The sequence below is a fragment of the Sturnus vulgaris genome, chromosome 12, assembly GCF_052056855.1.
Source record: "Sturnus vulgaris isolate bStuVul1 chromosome 12, bStuVul1.hap1, whole genome shotgun sequence".
Classification (NCBI taxonomy): Eukaryota; Metazoa; Chordata; class Aves; order Passeriformes; family Sturnidae; genus Sturnus; species Sturnus vulgaris.
The window spans coordinates 13,675,300-13,694,176 of record NC_142254.1 but is presented as its reverse complement, the minus strand read 5'-3'; the positions used below and the strand labels follow the sequence as shown (position 1 = coordinate 13,694,176).

Below are 18,877 nucleotides of genomic sequence, written 5' to 3'. Positions count from 1 at the left end.
TTGCTGCTCTGCTTTGCTCGTCTTTTCCATGTGCTGATCCCTTCTTTAGCCTTCAAGGACCATCACCTGAGTGTCTTCGGAAAGGTTTGCTCTTCATGAGCTATCCTGCTTGGATGGGGTGGGACAGGAAGTAGCACTGGCCAAGAACAGTCGACATACTGGGTTTGGGCACACAAGATATGACACAAAACACTGCTTTGCCACACCTGTATGTGTTGTAAATCATTCACCTCCTTGGACTTCAGGGATCTCAGAGGAACAGCTGCCCCTCTCCAGCACTCCTACTGAATTGCTCTACTTTTTCAAGGTTTCAAGGGCTTGTGATCAGAAACAGATCAGGGGAGATTTGATGGAGAAGGTGTGTTGTGGAAGAGTGCAAGACCAAACTGAAAATACCTATTTGATAGTTTGACAGTTATAAAATATCTGTTTAAAATAGAAAAATCAATCTGTTGGAATGCAGAAGCTTTGAGTTTTTCCTGCACAGTAGAAGAACAGCTTATAATAAAATCTACATTTTATGAGCTGTCCACTAAGCCGGTTATGTTTTCCCATAAGCTTAGCAAAGCACTTGTAGTGGAAATGCTGCTTCTGATCTCATTATCACTCCCTGCAGTGCATGTTATTAACTTTCTGTTTTATTTACAGCATCACCATTTACTTTTATGGTACTTCCATTAACTTCATTGGAGTGAACATTGCTTGACGCACACAACCAACGCCCAGTGCTGCCATAATCAACGCACCTTGCCAGCTGTTCTGGGTTTACACAAATCTTTATGCGAGAGGAAGAAGGACAGATGCAGCTGAAACGTGTCATTTGAAGAACAGAACAAAACACTCCTAAACTGAAAAAAACACCAGGACAAAGGCAATTGCGTTTCCTCATGGGGACACTGCATTCGACCAGTTCATGCTCTGTGGCACAAGCAGAAGAGATGATAAAGCCAGAACTGGCTGGACTTAAGACAACTCACAAAGTTGTTATCAGAGAGTGGTAGGTGCTTGCAGACTTACCTGTCTCCCTATGATGCTTACAGCAGCTACTGGCTTTATGTATAAATCCTTAAGAAGTCACATGGGTTTTTGAACTCTGTAACCAGCAATGGGCTTCCCACATGTAAAGGAAGGGGCAGGAAATTCTGGACTACTATTGGGTAAAGTCCCTCTTACCCGTCTTTCCCTCGGTTATGGATTGCCAGCTCCTCCACAATCCCCTCCTCCTCTTTGAAGCTCTCCCAGTCCAGTTTAGATTTCTCCAGTGTGCTCATCTTCTGCTTTTTGGCACCAATCTTCCCCAGGAGGCTACTCATACCACTTGGCCTCTTCACCCTGATGGAGATTAAGGAGCAAATGTTGGTTAAATGCAGGGAGATGGCAATTAAAAACAGAGCTGAGAAAAATCACGTGTGAGAGTGGTGGCCTCGATGGTGGTGAGCCACTGCCACCAAACAGATGGCCACCAACTCCAGGCAGCCTGCAGGCGGCAAGGTCACGCTTCCTGCAGATCCTGCTCTGCCGTTCCCCTGGAAGCAGCAGAGTTCATTACACACATATCTCAAGTGCTTGGTTTTTGTGAAAGGGCTTTTTCATTTATCTTCTTAAGAGAACAGAGAGCTTTCAGGCCAAAAGAGATCATTAAATCATCTAGTTTGACCCCTTGTATATACCAGGCCAAGCCATTCCACTGATCACCTCTGTGCTAAGTCTGGTTCTTTGTCTTCAGTTGAAGTGTTGTTTTCTGGAAGGCATCCAGCCTCAGTGCGTCACCAGCACTGACAACACATCTAGGAATTAACCATTTCATTGGTATCAACTGATTTTCTTCAGTTTTAGATTCTGGTTGCTGCTCCTTATTCTAAATCCAAGAGCACTTCAGTCTCCAGGCGAGTCTCAAGTGACGTACTTGTACTCCACTAATGACCTTACATCTGAATTATTTTTATGCAAACAGATAAGTTTCTTATGCCTCTCATTGAAATGCATTTTGCCTCAGCCCATACATCACTTCTAAGGTTTTGTCCCCCTGCTTACATTTCAATGCTCTTTGAAGATGGGAGCACAGAACTGCCTCTAACCCCCACCCTCCTCCTGATTTGTTTCTGTCCAAGCATCACCTAAATCCTGTTAGCTGCACATTGAGTCCCAGTGCACGTGCACTGTGATCCTATGCTATCTCCAGGGTCCCTGTCTGGCAGGAAGACCACTTTGGTCTTTCATCCCTTGTTCTCAGAAGAGTGAAATCCCACCCGCATGGTGGGGCCCCCGAATCTCCCCTTTATGCTGCGAAATGCACACACAGAGGCTCGGGTCAGCCAAGCTGCCCTCTAAGGAAGACAATTCTCAGGGATAGGAACCCGTAAAACAAACTTGTATTAACCCTTCTTAAACCCCCCCCAGGAATGGGGGGCAAACAGCATCCCATTGAACTCGTGTTTACACACATTCCAGAGATAACTTCAGGTCTGCAGGGCTTTTGCCTCTGCAAGAAGCCAGAGAGGAAATTACTCTCGTTCCTGAGAGATGAAGGAATTTGGGAAGGGGGGCCCAAGGAAGGCAGCCAGGTGAGCATGGCAAATTGCTCTCTATCAGTGCTCTCTGAGCACACTCCTGCCCAGGGGTAGCCGTTCTTGGGAACGTATCCAAAGTTGTCCTTATCGGATCATTAGCATGGTTTATGCTTCCGTAATTTGCAAGCCTCTAAAGGAAAATAATTCTGCAGTTTATATGGAATGAAATCAAAGAAAATGACAACTCTGTAAGCCTCAGCCAGAAGGCTCTTCAATGAAAGAATGGCTGGCTAGAGTCACTTGGGGTTGCAGCTTCCTGACATAGATATATTTGGGATTAAGGACATCTTGGCAGGCTCCATAGCAACTGGACAAGGCTGCCTGCCCCTCCTCAATACCAGCCAGAGAAGCAGAAATTCCTTGGACCTGGCCCTCTTATCTCCTTCAGTCCCTGCCCATGGCTGGAGCACAGGCCAACAGCCAGCATTTCTTCACTCTGTGGGGACACAGAACAAGCTGGATGCTCTTTGATTCGCCTTTATTCCTGAACATCTCATCAAGATGTCTACAGCTTGATCCTTGCTCAGCCTCCAATTCTCCCTTACTTTTCAAGGCATGATGGTTCCAGGTATCCTTATCTGCAGGTAGCAGGGAAGTGGTGTAAGGAAGCAAAATGGGCAAAGATGTTCTCAGAACAAGATAAAATTGGAGAGACTTGGTTCCCACATCTGGCTACCCAAGATTACACGAGCCTTGTTCAACCACCAAACCCAGTATCAGATGCATGTTCAAGATGTGAGAGAGTCAGAGGAAAGGAGATATGACAAAGAATAAGGATGAACCAAATAAAATATTGGGCAAGCATCCCCCATGGCATTCCCTACTGCACAGCTGCGGGGAAAGCAGAGCCTGGTGCTTGTGTACAGCAGTTCCTTACACTGCACTGGGAGGCCTTAAAGATGCCCTGAAACAGATCTAGGGAAGTGCTATGGCTGATCCAGCTGACAAAGCTCCTCTGCCCCAAGCCTGGCAGGCAGAAGGTGTTTAAATTAACACAAGGTATTCAATAACACATTTCTCTGAATACACTTAACTTTCCAGACACACTTGGGTGAAAGATTTTCCTACCTTTGAAGTGGGAAAAGCAGGGATGTAGAAATGGAGGGTGTTGTCCGTTGTCCCTGGATTTCTCCTAAATGTTCTTTTGGGGCAAAAACCCCCAATGACCCAAGAGCCATCTCACCTATCCAAGGACACCCACAGCTCATCTGCATCCACTGACCTTTCTGTGGGTGGAAATCCACAGTCACTGTCAGTTGAAATACAGACAGGTCTGACTGCAAAGGACACAGCACACACCTGGAAAAACCCAACTGAAAGTTCTGGGATCTTTCCTGGGTGTGAGAGAAATCTCTGCCCTGCAGAGTGACAAGCAGGCTCAGAGGCAGGCTCACACATGCCAGACTGATCCTTTTTGGCTGAACCTTGGGCTGCTGGCTGCTGCTGGTGAAGAGCTGAACTGGGACAGGGGCCAATCGACCAAGCTAGGCTGCTGAGCATGTCTGTGCATGAAACACAGACTGAGACCTGCTGACAGGCCACTGCTGTCCCCAAGCCACAGTGGAGGATAGATGGGAGGGAAGGGAACCAAAGGCAAGATGGTTCATGGCCAGAGGTGGAAGAAGAGATGGTGCTGGCTTCAGGGAACAGGAGCTGCAAATTAGATGAGGGCTGCTTACGATGTATCTTTTCTTCCATGGCAATTCCTGGCATAAATTAACAACATTTGGATGCATACATTCATCTGTAATGGTGCTCAAGGCCTCTCTATGTCGTCTTGGCCATGGATCTCAGGAATATTGCTTAAAACATATTAAAACACCCCTTGTTTGAAGCTACAGAGTCTGGGCTATGATATGGACCTCCATCAAGGGCATCCATATAATCACAAGAATACTCACAAAACAACAGTTCCTTCAAGGCAAGGGAACCTGACAAAAAAGGGCAGGCTATGTTGCACCCTTGTGTTGATGACTAGTCCAGAAATATTATTAATATCCAATGTCAGCCCCATGCTGGAAACTGTCTCTGGGGTGGATAACCTGCTTCTGCTCTTGTCCAGACAATTCTGTGATGCTGCAGCAGGACCAAGCCTGGGCCGGACAATGGGGCCAGGCACACACTGAAGGACATGTTTGAGTCTGCTGCTGAGTCTTCATTCCACTCTGAGCCTTTTATCACCCTGAATAAATCCAGCAAACCTGGGGGTGGGAATTCCTACGCTTGTGCCAAAATGAAGTAAATGAGAAACATTAAAGTCCAATTAAAAACTTGCTTGGCCTTAAATGCCTCATCTGTTTAAAAAGCAAGTAAAGGGGCCTGATTAATTGCATTCAGTGCCAACAAGAGGAATTATTACCCTTTTTGTACTCATTAAGGGTATCTGCTGTGGCATCTTTAATCACTAAGGCATTTAAAAGAGAGAAAGTAATTTGCTAAGACATAATGGATCCCAGGGATGAGGATCAGGACAATCGCCTATTTAGGACACAAAGACATGTTCTGAATTTTCACAATTAAAAAGCACAGCCAAAGTCTGCCCCTGAACCAGCAAAAAAAAAAAAGTGCTGGGGAGCTCTGCCTTGGTGGGGGAATTCCCCTGCAGCATCCAATGAAGTCAGGACAAGGACTATGCCTGTGCATCATCTGGCATGGTCATACACAGGGACAAGCAGCAAGCCATGGGCTCCCTTGCTGTTCCACCACAGGTGAACATGCTCTGTATCCCTGTCCTTAACAATGACACTTCCCCCCCATCTTGGTGCAAGCCTCCAGCCTGACCAGGAGCTTGGAAAATTGCTGCTATAGCACTGATAAAGTGTCACTGCCACATATAATCCCCGATGTCTTGTAACAGGAAGGTCAGCAGTCTGGGAAATGTATGCCTGTTTAAAAGAGGTGGACTTCATCATAAGCGTTAGAAAATAATCTTCTAGTAATTGTGAACATGATTACAAAGGTCTCATAGTGCAACCCACCAGCCAAAGCAAGATGAGTTCCTCTCCCACCCACCCAGAGATGGGTGCTCTGAAGGTCTCCTGACACCAATCCCACACGCACTGAGGTTTCAGTACTTCATCAGCCTTTCACTTATGTAAGTCTTCCCAATGACTAAATTTCCTTGCTCAGCCTATGACTTGATATCTTCTTCCTAGTAGCTAAGAACAGATCACTCCCTCACTTTTTGCAGCAGCCTTTTATGTCTTTGAAAGCTTTCCATATTGCCCCCCCTCCAGCTTGCTCTTTCCTAGACTAAACAATGCCAGGTCCTTTCAAGCTTTTCTCATTCCTTGTGGTTTCCAGCCCTCTGACCACTCTCACTGCTCTCCATGGACTCTCGGCCATTGGCCCATGTATTCCTCAAAACACAGCATCCAAAACAGGAATAGCACGAGTGATGGATTTACCGGCACTGGGAGCAGGGGGAATGCTTCAGATGCCTGGGGAAGCTCGCAGCTCCTCACACAGCCCCTGTGATGTGTGCCTTCCTCACAACCATGTGACAGCAGTGACTCATGTTGAACCTATGATTCACCGAGGTATCTGTCTGCTCCACTGCTGCCAAGCCACCTTCTTCCTTCATCCATGCAGAACATTCCTGCTAACCAGAGGAGAGCTCTGTGCTGCTCTTCCTGTTTGCCCTCACATTTCCCTTGACACAGTGGATCTCCGATGTCTTTGCAAATCAGCCTCTCCTATCCAGAACAGCCATGCTGCAGCTGTTGAAGAGGAACACTAGGGAAAGCCCCTCTGTCTTTGTGAAATACCCATGGAGACTATTTAACAGCTGAACCAGTACCAGCTGGCCTAAGAAGATCAAGATGACTGGTCAGAAGCAGGCAGGGACAGGCAGAGTCAGACTGCAGGAGGTGACAGGTCACGTCCAACACCAATGAACAAACTGAGCCCAATGGATACTTACTCAAATGCTGGCCAAGGAGCCAGCAGCGTCCCCAGCTTTAGACTGACCTCCACCCTTGGGGATCACAAACCCTCTGCTGCTCTATTTCTGCTGGCTCCACACACCACAGACCCTGTGCTGCTTCTCCATCTGCCTTGTAGTATCCTCCTTGCTGTGGATAACAACTTCTGTAGCAGGAAGGCCCTACTTCTGTCATGTATTAATACTTTTAAAAAGGGTTCAATTTCTAAGAAGAAAACACTGAATATGAAACAGGATATTACTGATTCTTAGCTAACACTTCAATGCTCTCTCACCCCTCTTCTTGTTGTGCCCTATGTTGGGGAAATAGTGTGGGTAAACACACAGAAGAGCATAGTCACTGATGTATGCAAATCACAAATGATTGTTTTTCCCCCACTAATGAAAACCAGCCCCTTGAGCCCCAATTAAACAGTGGTAAATTACCTGTTCTGCCAATGAGAGTCTTGTGACAAAGCAGCTGCTGCAAGACTTGAACCAAGAAGAGTATTTTTTTAGATTATGCTGATTCTACCAAGGCATCCTACACATCTTGCAGCTATGGGGTAGATGAAATGAGACAACAGAGTGGAGCAACTTCTCTGGCCTGATTGCAGGGTTTTGTCTCCCAGAGCAGAGACAATTTAGTGCTGGACACTCCATCACATTCCAGGATCCATCCAAAACATCTGGTGACTCTCCATGAGGCACTGCAGAGCAACCTTTCCTTCTGCAGAAATAAATGTGGACTCACAGAGATGACATGATTTCATCAGTAGGAAATCTTGCAAGACCAGGAAAGCCCCGATGCCTTCTGCCCTAGCCCTTGGAAGCAGATTATCAGAGATCGCCTTTACCAATTACCATTGTAAAAGGCAGGTGACATCTACAACCTATAAAAATCCACTTTCAAGCAGGGTTCAGAACTTGAATGGATAGTTTTTGTTGTTTGTTAGATGAGACTACTCCAAGGGCAAGTGTATTTATGATGTCTGGCAGAAAAGGACAAGCAGGAGGCATCCATTCCCTGGTCTCCAGCATGGCTGAATGGCTTTCCAATGGCTTCAAGCAGAACTCAACTCAAACACACACTGTAACACAAACCACTTCTCTGCTGGCTCCCTGAAGTGCTGAGCAGCACATCAGATCCCATTATCAGGACAGGTTGCTGGCAAATAGATGTCACCAAGTACAGGAAGATGGCATCTCAGGCCCCAAAGCCCTTAAAGCACCATCCTGACCACCCAGCCCTGTCTCTCCTGCTGTTCCTCTCCTGTCCCCCCCTCCTCTCCCCTCTTCACTGGAGCTTGTGATATTTACTTGCAGCACAACAATGGCAGCTCTGTTCCTGTCACCCCAAGTGTTTTAATGGCAGAGATTCAGGTGAGAAACTTGCCCACTCAGCAAAGAGAGGATTTTGGACATTGTAGTATCTCTTCCTTCCACGATCTGCTGTAAAGCTGAATAGTTTCCTTAACTGCAGGAAATGGTTCTCATGCAAACTAACCACAGCTGGGCAACTGATGAAGCCAGTAAATACTTTCATTTTAATAAAGTAGAAGATTCCTGCCCAGAGCACCATGGATCACCCGCCCTGCTCTCCTTCCTTCTGCGTGCAAGGGTGTGAGAGACACTGCACGAAAGGGATGCATGCAGAGACCTGGCTGGTGTCCATGTGCCAGCTTCTGCTGTTCAATCCCAGACCATCCTCCTCAACAGAGGAGTGAAAACGCTGGCAGGGAACAAGAGGGTTACATGACAGGAAGGCAAGCACAGTGCTGTCAGCTCCTGAAGATCAGGATGGCTTGGCTGGATGGTGCAGACAGCAGCAGAATGACAGTGCCTGGTATTGCCAGCAGAAACCTTCCCCAGAACGATATAACAGGTCTTGTTCTTCAGAACCTAAAACTGACCAGCCCTTCTCACCCTTCACCCCAGGTAACCAGCCAAGGACAGAAAGTCTGCCAGGAAAAATCCAACTGCATTTCTACTTTCTACCCCTGCCCCTACTTGGCATTGTTTCCCAAACAGGCTCTCAGGTGGATGCAGAGAGCAACCTGGCTTGTTCTCAGCTTTGCCTGTCACAACAGGTATTTAAAAAAGCAAACAAGAAAGCCTCCTTAACACCAAATAAACAAACACTGAAATCCCAGGAGGAAAAAAAAAAGCATGCAAGGAGGAAATGAAGATAAAAGCAGAGTGGATGGTACTGGAGGGTTGGCAATGATCCTGTTAGGAGGGCACTGCCCAAGGCAGGCTGGCAGGGAGAGGACTGATGGATTCCCACCACCCAGCCAGGGCGGCACAGCCCAAGGAGCTCACTGCCAACCCCGTGGTGCCTGTCCATATGCTCCACTTGCTGAGCTGGTAGAAGGAACCCAGCACTTACACCCTAAAGCACACACAAACTGAGCCGAAGAACCTGCCTGAAGTGCTCTAGGAGTAGTGGGGGTTTTTGATGTAGGGTGTATCTTTGTAGTGAGGGCTGTCAAACTTCCTGCACTCTGAAGAGCAACATGTACAAAACCACTGTGGAAAAGCAGCCATAGCTAACATGTACAAAACCACTGTGGAAAAGCAGCCATAGCTAGGAAAAAACCCATTGCATGGTGCCACAGGGTGCAGCAGAGCAGGCAGCTGTGTCCAAAGGCAGCAAGAGATGCAAGTGCAGTGGGGAAATGGGAATGACCCTGCCTGTGATCCTGCCAGCAGACCAAGGCAGACTGACTTCTGCTGCATGGAGGGCTTCACTGACAGGAGTCCTGGTGAAAATGCTCGACCACACACCTGCAGAAGGAGCATGGTCTCACTGCAGCAGGATCAGCCTCAAGTACTTATAAGAAATAAGGAAATGGGAGTTTTAACTCGAATTGATAATGTGAGTTAACTTTTCTCAGGCTTTTGTTCAGGCTTGCCAACCCAGGCTAACCCCAACTTGCTTTGTCATCACTACTTTTGCAATCTCACGAGCTAAGCTGAGCCTCAGGTCCTTTCTGATTTCTAATATCACCCCATACTCCCTGAGACTTCAGACAGTCTCATGGTGGAGACTCCTACATGCACAGTGATGTTCACAGCTTCCTTCTACTCGTAGGAAGTCTGACACTGGCTCCATTGAGTCAAGAAGGTAATCCCTGAGGAGGATCACAACTAAAGCACACTAGTGTTCAAACAGCAATGTGACAGACAGACAGAAGAGGAAGTGTAACCTCTCCAGAAGAGAGTGATAGCTCTCCTTCCCACATCCAGGTTCTGTGTTGAAAAGTTTAAGATGGGGATAAAAGGCACCATCAGGCAAGGACAGTCACACCACTCCATCCCAGCAGCCCAGCAATCGAAGCCTGGCCGAGACGATGCGTTTTCCATCAGTGTGGAGAGTCAAGGGCAGATGTGACAGAATAAAAGCTCACGTGATGTTGCCCTGGTGAGGGCTGCTGCAGGCAGTAGCACAGCTTGCCATGGGCACAAGTTGATTCTGGATGTATTTGTGTCTAAATATAACCAGTGGGGGAACAAAGATTTGTCACATGGGAAAAAACCACGTCACTCCCAATTCCCAGCAACAGCAGCAAGCATTGCCTGACAAAGGGCAGTGCTCCAGTATTCCAGGTTTATTGCTGGATTGATTTGTTATTAATCCAGCACAGTGAGTTTAGGTGTAACTTCAGAAGTTGCACAATGCTGCCCTGGCAGAGTGCACCTCACCTTGAGGAAGGAAATAAGTGTCATGGAATCAGCTTTTCAACAGCAAAACTGACACAGCAGGAAGGGGCTTGCAGAGCACCATGCCGTGGGCTGCCAGCAGAGATACCAGTCAGTAACTTCTTTTCTAGTACATTCTCCAAGATACAGAAATACTTCATCCTATCTTCATGTCATGGACTGTATTAGATAGGCCTTTCCAAAGTGCAAAGCTGCAAAAAGAGATCTAAGAGCTTCCTTGCTCCAAAACAAAACAGCACCTTATTCTCCAGTCCACTCCCCAAACTGGAGATAACCCAGGTGTAAATAGACATAATACTGCACACATGAATACATTTATTCCAGTAATAAAACCATTGTTGGGTCTCCATGTACGGTAAGAAGCAAACTTGCTGAGCAGGTGAGAGATGGGATGTTCTAGTTCAGGAGTACCAGAGAGCAGCAGCAATATCACAGGTGCACAGCTCTGTCAGAGCTGGCCTCTCCTCCGGCAGGTCCCATTCTGTGGCATCTAGGCCTACACCCACTTCTCTGGAGGGCCTGGAGTCTCATTTTACAGGCTTTGGAGAATGTGCTCAGCAAAAAGCACATCAGCTGTTGGGGAGCTGACTGGCTCAGGCAGAGCCCCTGACCCGCAGGTTCCCTTATCAGCCGGAAGGGCTCATTAGGGATTGGACCAGGGTTTCCTGCTCAGGACCGAACCCTTTGTGAAGGGACTGCTGCCATGGAGAACCCACTTCCTAACAGCCAGAGGAAGCAAAATATTTCCCTTGGGCCTTTGAGACAAAGTTGCTATGGGGTGGATATCAACAAAGTAAAGTTGCACTGGTGGAGCTGGGCAGCCCTCAGCCATGCACAGGCTGTTACTGCAGGATAAAGGTATCCCAGCAGCATCCTCACCCCAGAGCCAGGGACAATTCAGAGCAGCATAAGGCCCCCTCTGTACCAGTGGAACTGCAGCTGCCCTCCGGGCTGTACTGGCAGAACTATTTTAGCAAAAACAAAATCTCGCACCCTCCTAATCAGTATCACATTGTGCAGAGCCCAGGGCTCGCTCTGGCTCCCCTCCAGCCTGGAGCACAGACAGAGGCTGTTTCACCAGCACACTCTCCTAATGCACTTGCAGCAGCTAGCCAATTATATTACAATATCTGGGCATGGAGCTCAACGGGAGCTTAATTGAAAGAGCTGTAGCATTCAAATGACTTCTGATACTATGAAGACATTAAGGACTCCAGGCCTGCACTAACCAGCCCTGTCTGATGCTCGGCTGATGGGTAAGGACCTGTAACTTGGCCTTGGTCTACAGCCAGAGCTACGCCCCTGTTACACACAGCACTGCAGCTGCAGCCAAATGCTGATGGAGCTGCCCCTTCCCAGCTGGAAGCTGCAGTCACTTCTCATGTGAGCTCTCCTCCACCCAGGGCATCCACACAATACAAACCAGACCTGCTCTTGCCACTGAAGGACTGCATACATGCATCAGAACTCCCCAAACTGTTCCCACATGGACTAAATTGAATTTGCAAAGCACTGCTTGTATTAATTAATTTTATTGAAGAAGTCTCACGCATGTTCTTCATATATATTTTACATTCCTCTTAAGTTCTTCAAACATTTAGGGATAATAAATATGTCAGTTTCAGATGGACTTTGCTACATCAGCACAGAACCAGTGCACCTACCCCACTTCCAATGTGGTGGGCTCCATTTAATTTTGTATCTTAGTGCTGCCACTAAGAGTGGCAAGAAATGCCTCTTACAAATCTCTAACAGTCCACACAGTGTGAGAAGCGTTCAAGGGTGGGGGAGGAAGGTGTCCTGCTTCTAACATTCTCACTTCTGACCCAATGGACAGAAATCTGCAGAAATACATACATATGAAAGTTGCCAGTGAGCTTACACTCCTACATGGCTGTGAGGTATCTCACACCCCAACAGCAGGTAAGAGCAAAACATAAAAATGAGAGGGCAGGATGTGTTTGGTACTCAGGTCCAACAGGTTGATGACTTGAAAGTTGTCAGAAGCAACTGCAGGCGGTGTCTGTGGCACACAGCACACTTGCTGGGCTCCAACTTGGGTCACACACTGAAGCATTTTAGAGTAACACCCTGCATTACGCCCATATTTAGCCATGGAAATAAGTGTGACTTGACTTTCAAACACTTGCAGCTCTGACTGACTTCACTGGGTTCAGTTGAGCCGTTTCAAATAAAAAAGAGTAACGACCACAACTCGGGGCTGGGATCAAGCACAGGCCATTTTTATCTTAAAAGGCATTTGTTTGAGAACATTCAGAGCTGCTAGAACCAACGGCACTGAAGTTATTTCACCATGCAACCTTAAATATGTTGACAGCTTTGTCTGCAAAACGACATGGATTAATTGGTGACCAATCCTTAAAAAAAAAATAGTTCGAAAAAAACTGCTGGCAAACAGAGAAGAAGCTCTTCCCCTCTTCAGAGGTTCACTCTTTCCTCCTTTGTCTAACAGCAGATCTTTTGTTCAAGACTTCAGTTGCAAGCAGCCCCGCGGTAAGCAGGGAATGTCTTGGTTATGACAAGCTCTCCACAGTGGTGTGCAGACTCAGTTTTAATCGGCAGAGAAACCCCTCCAAATCAGGCCTAAGAAGTCCTGCTAATGGAATTGTTCCAGTGCTAAAGGGATTTCAAAGAGAATGAGTGTGGCTGGAGGAGCAGCTGGTGTGATTCCCAGGTCGCTCTTCACAGCAGTGTGCCAGGCAAGGAGGATCCAACACCCCAGTCACCCTTGAGAAAGTGTCCCCCCAGCACTGCAGAGTCCCTTCGTCTGTCTCTGTGGCTCCTAGACAGCCTTAGTATTTCGTCCTGGTTAGCTTCCCACTGTATCAGATCAAAGGCAGGCTTCGATCAAAATGAGGTGAGAACGGCAGGACAGAGGCAGGGAGGGACCCCCTCCTAGCCCAGCAATTAATCTGACAGCTTTAAGAATAGATCTGATTAAAACAAATACACTGCCTTGCACTGGCAAATGTTCACAAAACTCAGCAGACTAGGACAGGAGAAAGCTCCCAGAAAATTAAGTGAGGGTGAAGGAGAATCAGGGCTGCATAGCACAAATGCATCACTACAACAAGCAACAAGCTAAAGCCCAGTGGAGTGGCTGCTTTGCAGTGTTGTGCAAGTCTACCAATACCATAAATATAATCTTCCAGTTATCTTCCAGTGGAAAGCCTGGCCTGGCAGCATGTGGGACTTTGGGGGACCATAAATGTTTGTGCACTGCTACAAGCAGTCATAAAACATAAATGAGGGTTTGATCACATTTAATTGCTTTTGAGAAAGGTACTATCACTGGGGGATCCATCACAATTACCTTCCCCTGTTCCAACACAGATGAAGAGCTGGCCCAGTGATCCAGATCAAAAACCTATTTCAGGGGTAAGAAGAGAAATACTCTAAAAGCTTTAAAGATGCCTCCCATATAAAACATGATGTCCAGCCAGGAGAGAACAGACAATAGAAAGTCAACTGATGAAAGGATGCACTCTTATTCTCCACAAGAACTTTCTCTGTTGTTTCAACAACTTTCTAAGGCTGCAGAAAAGCTTAGTAATGAACCAGACAACAGTGCAGAGAGCCCAAAATGTACCTAAGAGGAAGAAATAAGAATATCCTCTGTTTTCTTTCAGGGCTTGACTGAAGCATTTTAAATATCTGAGGCTGGCAAGGCCACCTCCCAATGCCTTTCAACTTTGGCAGCACTCAGAAGAACTGCCCTTCCTCTTCCCAGGGACCCACCTCACTGGAAATAGATTTCAAGTCTCCAGAGGAAGAAAATGGAAACAGCTGACTTCTCCCAGCCACAAGCTCAGTTGTCACCTTCCAGCTGGAGGCAGGCAGACGGGTAAGAGGAAGGCTTCCCTCCCACCCACACAAAGCTGAAGGCTCCCAAAAAGATTTTGCAGCTAACATCCACCTACCAAAATCTGCTCAGAAAGCCAAAGCTCTCCTTGAACACGGGGACTGCAACCCAGGAAGGCTCCCACTACCTCCAGCAGCCTCCAGCAGAGGGACTGGCAGGGCCAAGGCTTTCATGACACATCATCTCTGGAATTCACTGTTGAGTGTCCCACAGCCTCTGCTTGGTACAATGCCAGAGCTGTTTCTCAAATCCTGCGTGACCTACCAGCTGTTGAGGGCAAATCAGCAAGGCATACATCCACCCAGAGAGGAGACAAGATCAGTGAACTTCTGGTGAATGAGCAGACTGATGCTTCACAAAACTCACTCCACACTCTTGGTTGCAGGGAACAGGCTCAGCTCCCTGGCTGTCCTAGAGGAGCCTGCATGATCCCAGGAAAGCCTTTGGACCCCTTGGAGCAAGACTTTTGTCTCAGAAGGCAGAAAGCTATGCAGCACTGAGCAAGGCAGGCAGATTGCCAGCTGAGGACTCAAACTCCTTCAGGGAACTGTAACAGTTACGTGGTAAATGCATTAACCATGGGAACAGCTTCCCAAAGGATGTGGTGGACCCCAAATTGTAAGTCTTTCCATTGTGAGTGGATGGCTCTTTCAGAAATGCAGGCTGTAGCGTGACCACAAGCGCTCACAGGGAGCTCTCAGGAAAACGCCACGACCCCAGAGAAGGCAGGGGCTCAGACAGCAGACCCAGGGAGGCTCTTTGAACCCTCAAGCACCTAACCTATGAGATTCCTGCCCTTTGCACCGTGCCATGGAAATTCAAGACTTTTCTTGGCTATGCTCCTTTTCCATATCTCTGTCCAGCCCAGTCTTCAGCTGTTTCTGTGATCTGTGATCTGCTTCAGGACAGCTAAATTTCCTTTGACCCAACTTACCGAGCAATCTTCTGAACCTTGTCACCCTTTCTAGCTTCCTTGTTTTTCAAGTAGAACCAGATCTCCTAGTGAAAGTTTCACTGCCTCATAGCTTGAGATTCTGTTCCCCCAGCACCAGTTTCTTGGCAAAACTCCCAGAGAAGGACTAGTGAAAGCCTTCACAGCATGCAGCACCCAATGACCCACATGGCTACAGTCAAGTCATTCTGCCTACTGTCAGTTCCTGGAGAGCAGTCCTTGGCAAGAGAGAGGAGACTGAACCTCACTCATAGCATAATTCCTCATTTTCTTTAACTTCATCAGTGACAACTGCAATGAGGGACAAGGCTGTCACACTCTGCCTAGGAGTTACATTGGGATACCCCTACACTGACTGCAGTGTGCTCACTGAGGTTAAGCACCCAGTTATGCGTGTATTCTGAGTCCTCTCCTGTCAAACCAGATGCCTCAAGCTGCTCAAAACTTGAGGTGATTTCCAGTGGAGAATCTGCTTGTGAACAATTCTGATGCACTTTAGAGGCTACTGTTAGAAAAGGGGGAGAAAAATACATTTGAAGGGAGAGGAGAGGAGAGGAGAGGGAGATGCTTTGCCCTGCTCCTGACTTCACGCTGCTGGGCTCTTCAGCACCAGGACCAAGCTCTGCAAATAGCCAGGTACAAGGAAGTCATGCTGAACCTCCCAGGAGAGCAGTAAGAAGCAGGAAACTTTCTGCATGAGCAGAAAAATTCCTTTATCTGGCTCAATCACAGTAGTATTTGGACAAAGCGTTCTTGCTCGTATCTGGACTGTAATCTGGTGTTTCAGCAGGGCTGTTCTCAGGTCTCCAGCAACACTCAGCTGATCCACATGCACTTTGGTGGAAAGTGTTTATATATAAAGTTCCTCCTTTTCTTATCTCTTTGCTGTTTCTAGTTCTCTTCAGGATCTATAATAAGTGATTTGAGTTTATTTATAACCAATAAAAAGCCTCCTCCATGATATCTATACTACAGCACTTCTCGTTCTATGACTCTTTTCCTTCCATTCACAAACCCAAACCACTTCCATGGGCAGAAAAGGTGAAGCAAGGAAAAGCCTTGCCAAGGGAAGAAGCTCTCCCATTGTTCTCATCCAAGAAAGTGGCACAAAGGGAAAAAGACGAGAAGGGATGGCTCACATCCCTGGGTCGTGGCAGAGAGCTGGAAAAGGCTCATCTCCAGGAGGACAGAGTGCCAGCACTTCTTTTTTTAATTTAGCCAGCAGCTGCAGAATTTAAGCTTTATTAAAAGCCTAGTTTGCCCTTGCTGCTGCAAAGGAAACCAACTCCCTCCTCTCCCCTCCCAAATAAAAGGCTAAAGTCTGCAGACAGACATCCTGTAATGTCACCTTAGAAAGAGGTGGCAACCTGACTCATCTTAGTGGAACATGCATACAGCAGTTTTACTTCAGATTACAACAAATGAAATACATTGCTCCCACTGCTGATCCTTGCTTTGAGGCTTTATTATGAGAAATCCATCAAACCTCCAATATTCTCTGATTACAAGTGCAAGAAAGGGAAGGCAGAGAAAACAGGCAGGCTGGAGTTTGACGCTCTAGGCATCATTCATTTCACAGTCTCCCACTTTGTTTGCAGCACTGCTGCATGCAGGAGCCCTCTCTCCTACTGACACATGCTGTGTGATGGGTCAAAAAGACACCATTTAAACAGCCTTCCTATGACACATTTTAATGTAACACAAAGAAGAGACTGCTTTATTTGTCAAGTTAGAACAAGAAGAGATAGAGAGCACTGAACTAGATCTTACTTACTAAATATTGTTCTCCAATGGCTATTCTAAGCCTACCTCAATTTATAGATTAATCTGCTGGATCAGTAATTTAGGCTATTTGATGATTAGCCTTTAGAAGTATACATTTCTGGGAAGGCTGAAAATGTGCTTGTGATTTACAAAATTACTGCAGGGTCTCTAGTGGATTATTTGTCAGAGGCAGGTGTTCAGCATTAGCCACATTCTCCCTTTTCTCCCCACATCCAGGTTTAGTAGCAGCAATGAAATACCAACTGTTCCTGCAGCATTTACTCTAAAACAGAAAAGCAAGTGTGAGTCTTGTCCCCCTTCCCATTTCTAGCCTGTTGCCACACAATATTAAGGCTTTAGGATGATGTATATCAATCAACTGGGGTTGGGGGGGGAACAGGACTGGAAAGCATCCAAATAATCTGTGCCCTCCCCACACCCTGGGGAGAGCACCCAAAGCCTGCCATGACAAGGAACATTCCTCCTCTGTATCCATGCTTGTGGAGGAGGATGGTGCCTGCTGAACAAAACATTTGAGGAGGGAAAGAGCCAGTCTGCCTCTGCTTGCAGCTAGCCTCTCCTTTTGCCCAGCCCTTTCCGACTCTGACCCCAAGCTGCTGCATCTTTCAGGCTCGTGTTGGGATTTCCTCTGAAGCCTGTCAGCAGAGCTCTTTAAAATGGCAGTTTGAATCCGTGTGAAACACCAAACTAAGCATCCTTCCTCAAACACTGAGTACACGGGCCCCAAAACCCTCCTGGAGCCTGCAATGTCTGCAAAGCAGGCAGTGAGCATTGCTTCAGCTGGCTCTCAGCATGGCCCCTTTCAGAACACAAAAGGAAGCTCGAATCCCTCAGGGCCCAGATTTTTTCCAAACTGGGTAAACACACGAAAACACACATTATTTGCATGCACGGCAACTGGGACAAAGGATCTGTGGCCAGGTAGGTGTCTAACTGGTGGTCCAGGCATGTAGTAACATGTGTGCAATTCTAGAAATCTTGAGCTAAGAGACTTATCTCTAGACTGACTCTGTGCTGCTTCCAAGTCTTGCTTTCAGAGTAAAAAAAAGCCTTTGTTGTTTCAAGTATTACCATTTCAGAAAAAACCCCACCCCTGCTCAGCCCCCCACCCCAAAGGTTTAGTTTGTAACCCAAAACATCAGCGCCTTAAAAACATAAGGTCAAAGCCCTCCAGTCATTAGGCAGATTATATTTAAGAGCCGTATGTGCAGCTGATCAGAGGCTTATTCCTTAAAGGATTGAAATGGCAAGCCAGCGCACCTCAGCAAGCAATCTTGTTTAATAGTCAATTAGCAGAGATGTGCTCTTCTGAGCTAAAGATCACTGCAGACAAAAAAAAAAAAAATGCACCACCATCAGCTTTCCTCTACTTCTGCTATTAAATCAAGCCAGCTGATTTTCTCCTTAGCTGGTAAGGCAGGGATGCAGTTAGAAGTCACACAGCAGTTTTTTTCCAACCAGGATGCTAACATTCTTGATAACAAACAATTTTTTTAGACTAGAGGGGGGCTGGATAGACTGAGAAGCCAATAGGAAAACTGGAACTTCTTCAATACAAAGCCTTGTCTCTGAGCATTTAACTAAACTAGGGCAAGATATAATCCTCCAGCACGGTCTCCTCTTGCAACTCCAGATAACTAAACCCCACGTGGAATGCCATACATCTGGGAGGAGGAAGAGCTAACTAAAGGCAGACTTGCATAGTGTTGATGCATTAGTACCCACCAAATTACAGCAAAGACAGGCCACCTACATCCAGCCACATGTTGGCAACAAGCAGTGCTGCAAACTAGAGCACACACCCGAGTTTCACAGGCACAGGGACACGAGTGTAACCAAGAGCACATGGGAGCTCTTCTCTAGAGCTGCCAACACCAGTGTTCAAAAGCTCAGTCAGCCTCTGCACCCCCTCCAGCTGACGTTTGCTTGAAGCCAGGCGTTGCAGAAAAGGAATAAAATCAGAAGCAGCAAATTTGCCTCCTAGTTTCCCACCCTAGCTTAAGCCAGCCAGCCAGCCAGAGTGGCTGTCCTTTCTTTCCAGC

The 18,877-nt window shown here is 47.0% G+C and overlaps 1 protein-coding gene across 1 annotated transcript in view; it reads right to left on the bottom strand.

Annotated features, from left to right (window-relative positions):
• CFDP1 (chromatin remodeling protein CFDP1) overlaps positions 1-18,877 on the bottom strand; it is a 62,060-nt gene that overhangs the window by 4,400 nt on the left and 38,783 nt on the right. Inside the window, exon 6 of the mRNA XM_014880794.2 lies at positions 1,174-1,332. Coding sequence (XP_014736280.1) covers positions 1,174-1,332 — 159 coding nt within the window. The remainder of the gene's footprint in view (positions 1-1,173; positions 1,333-18,877) is intronic.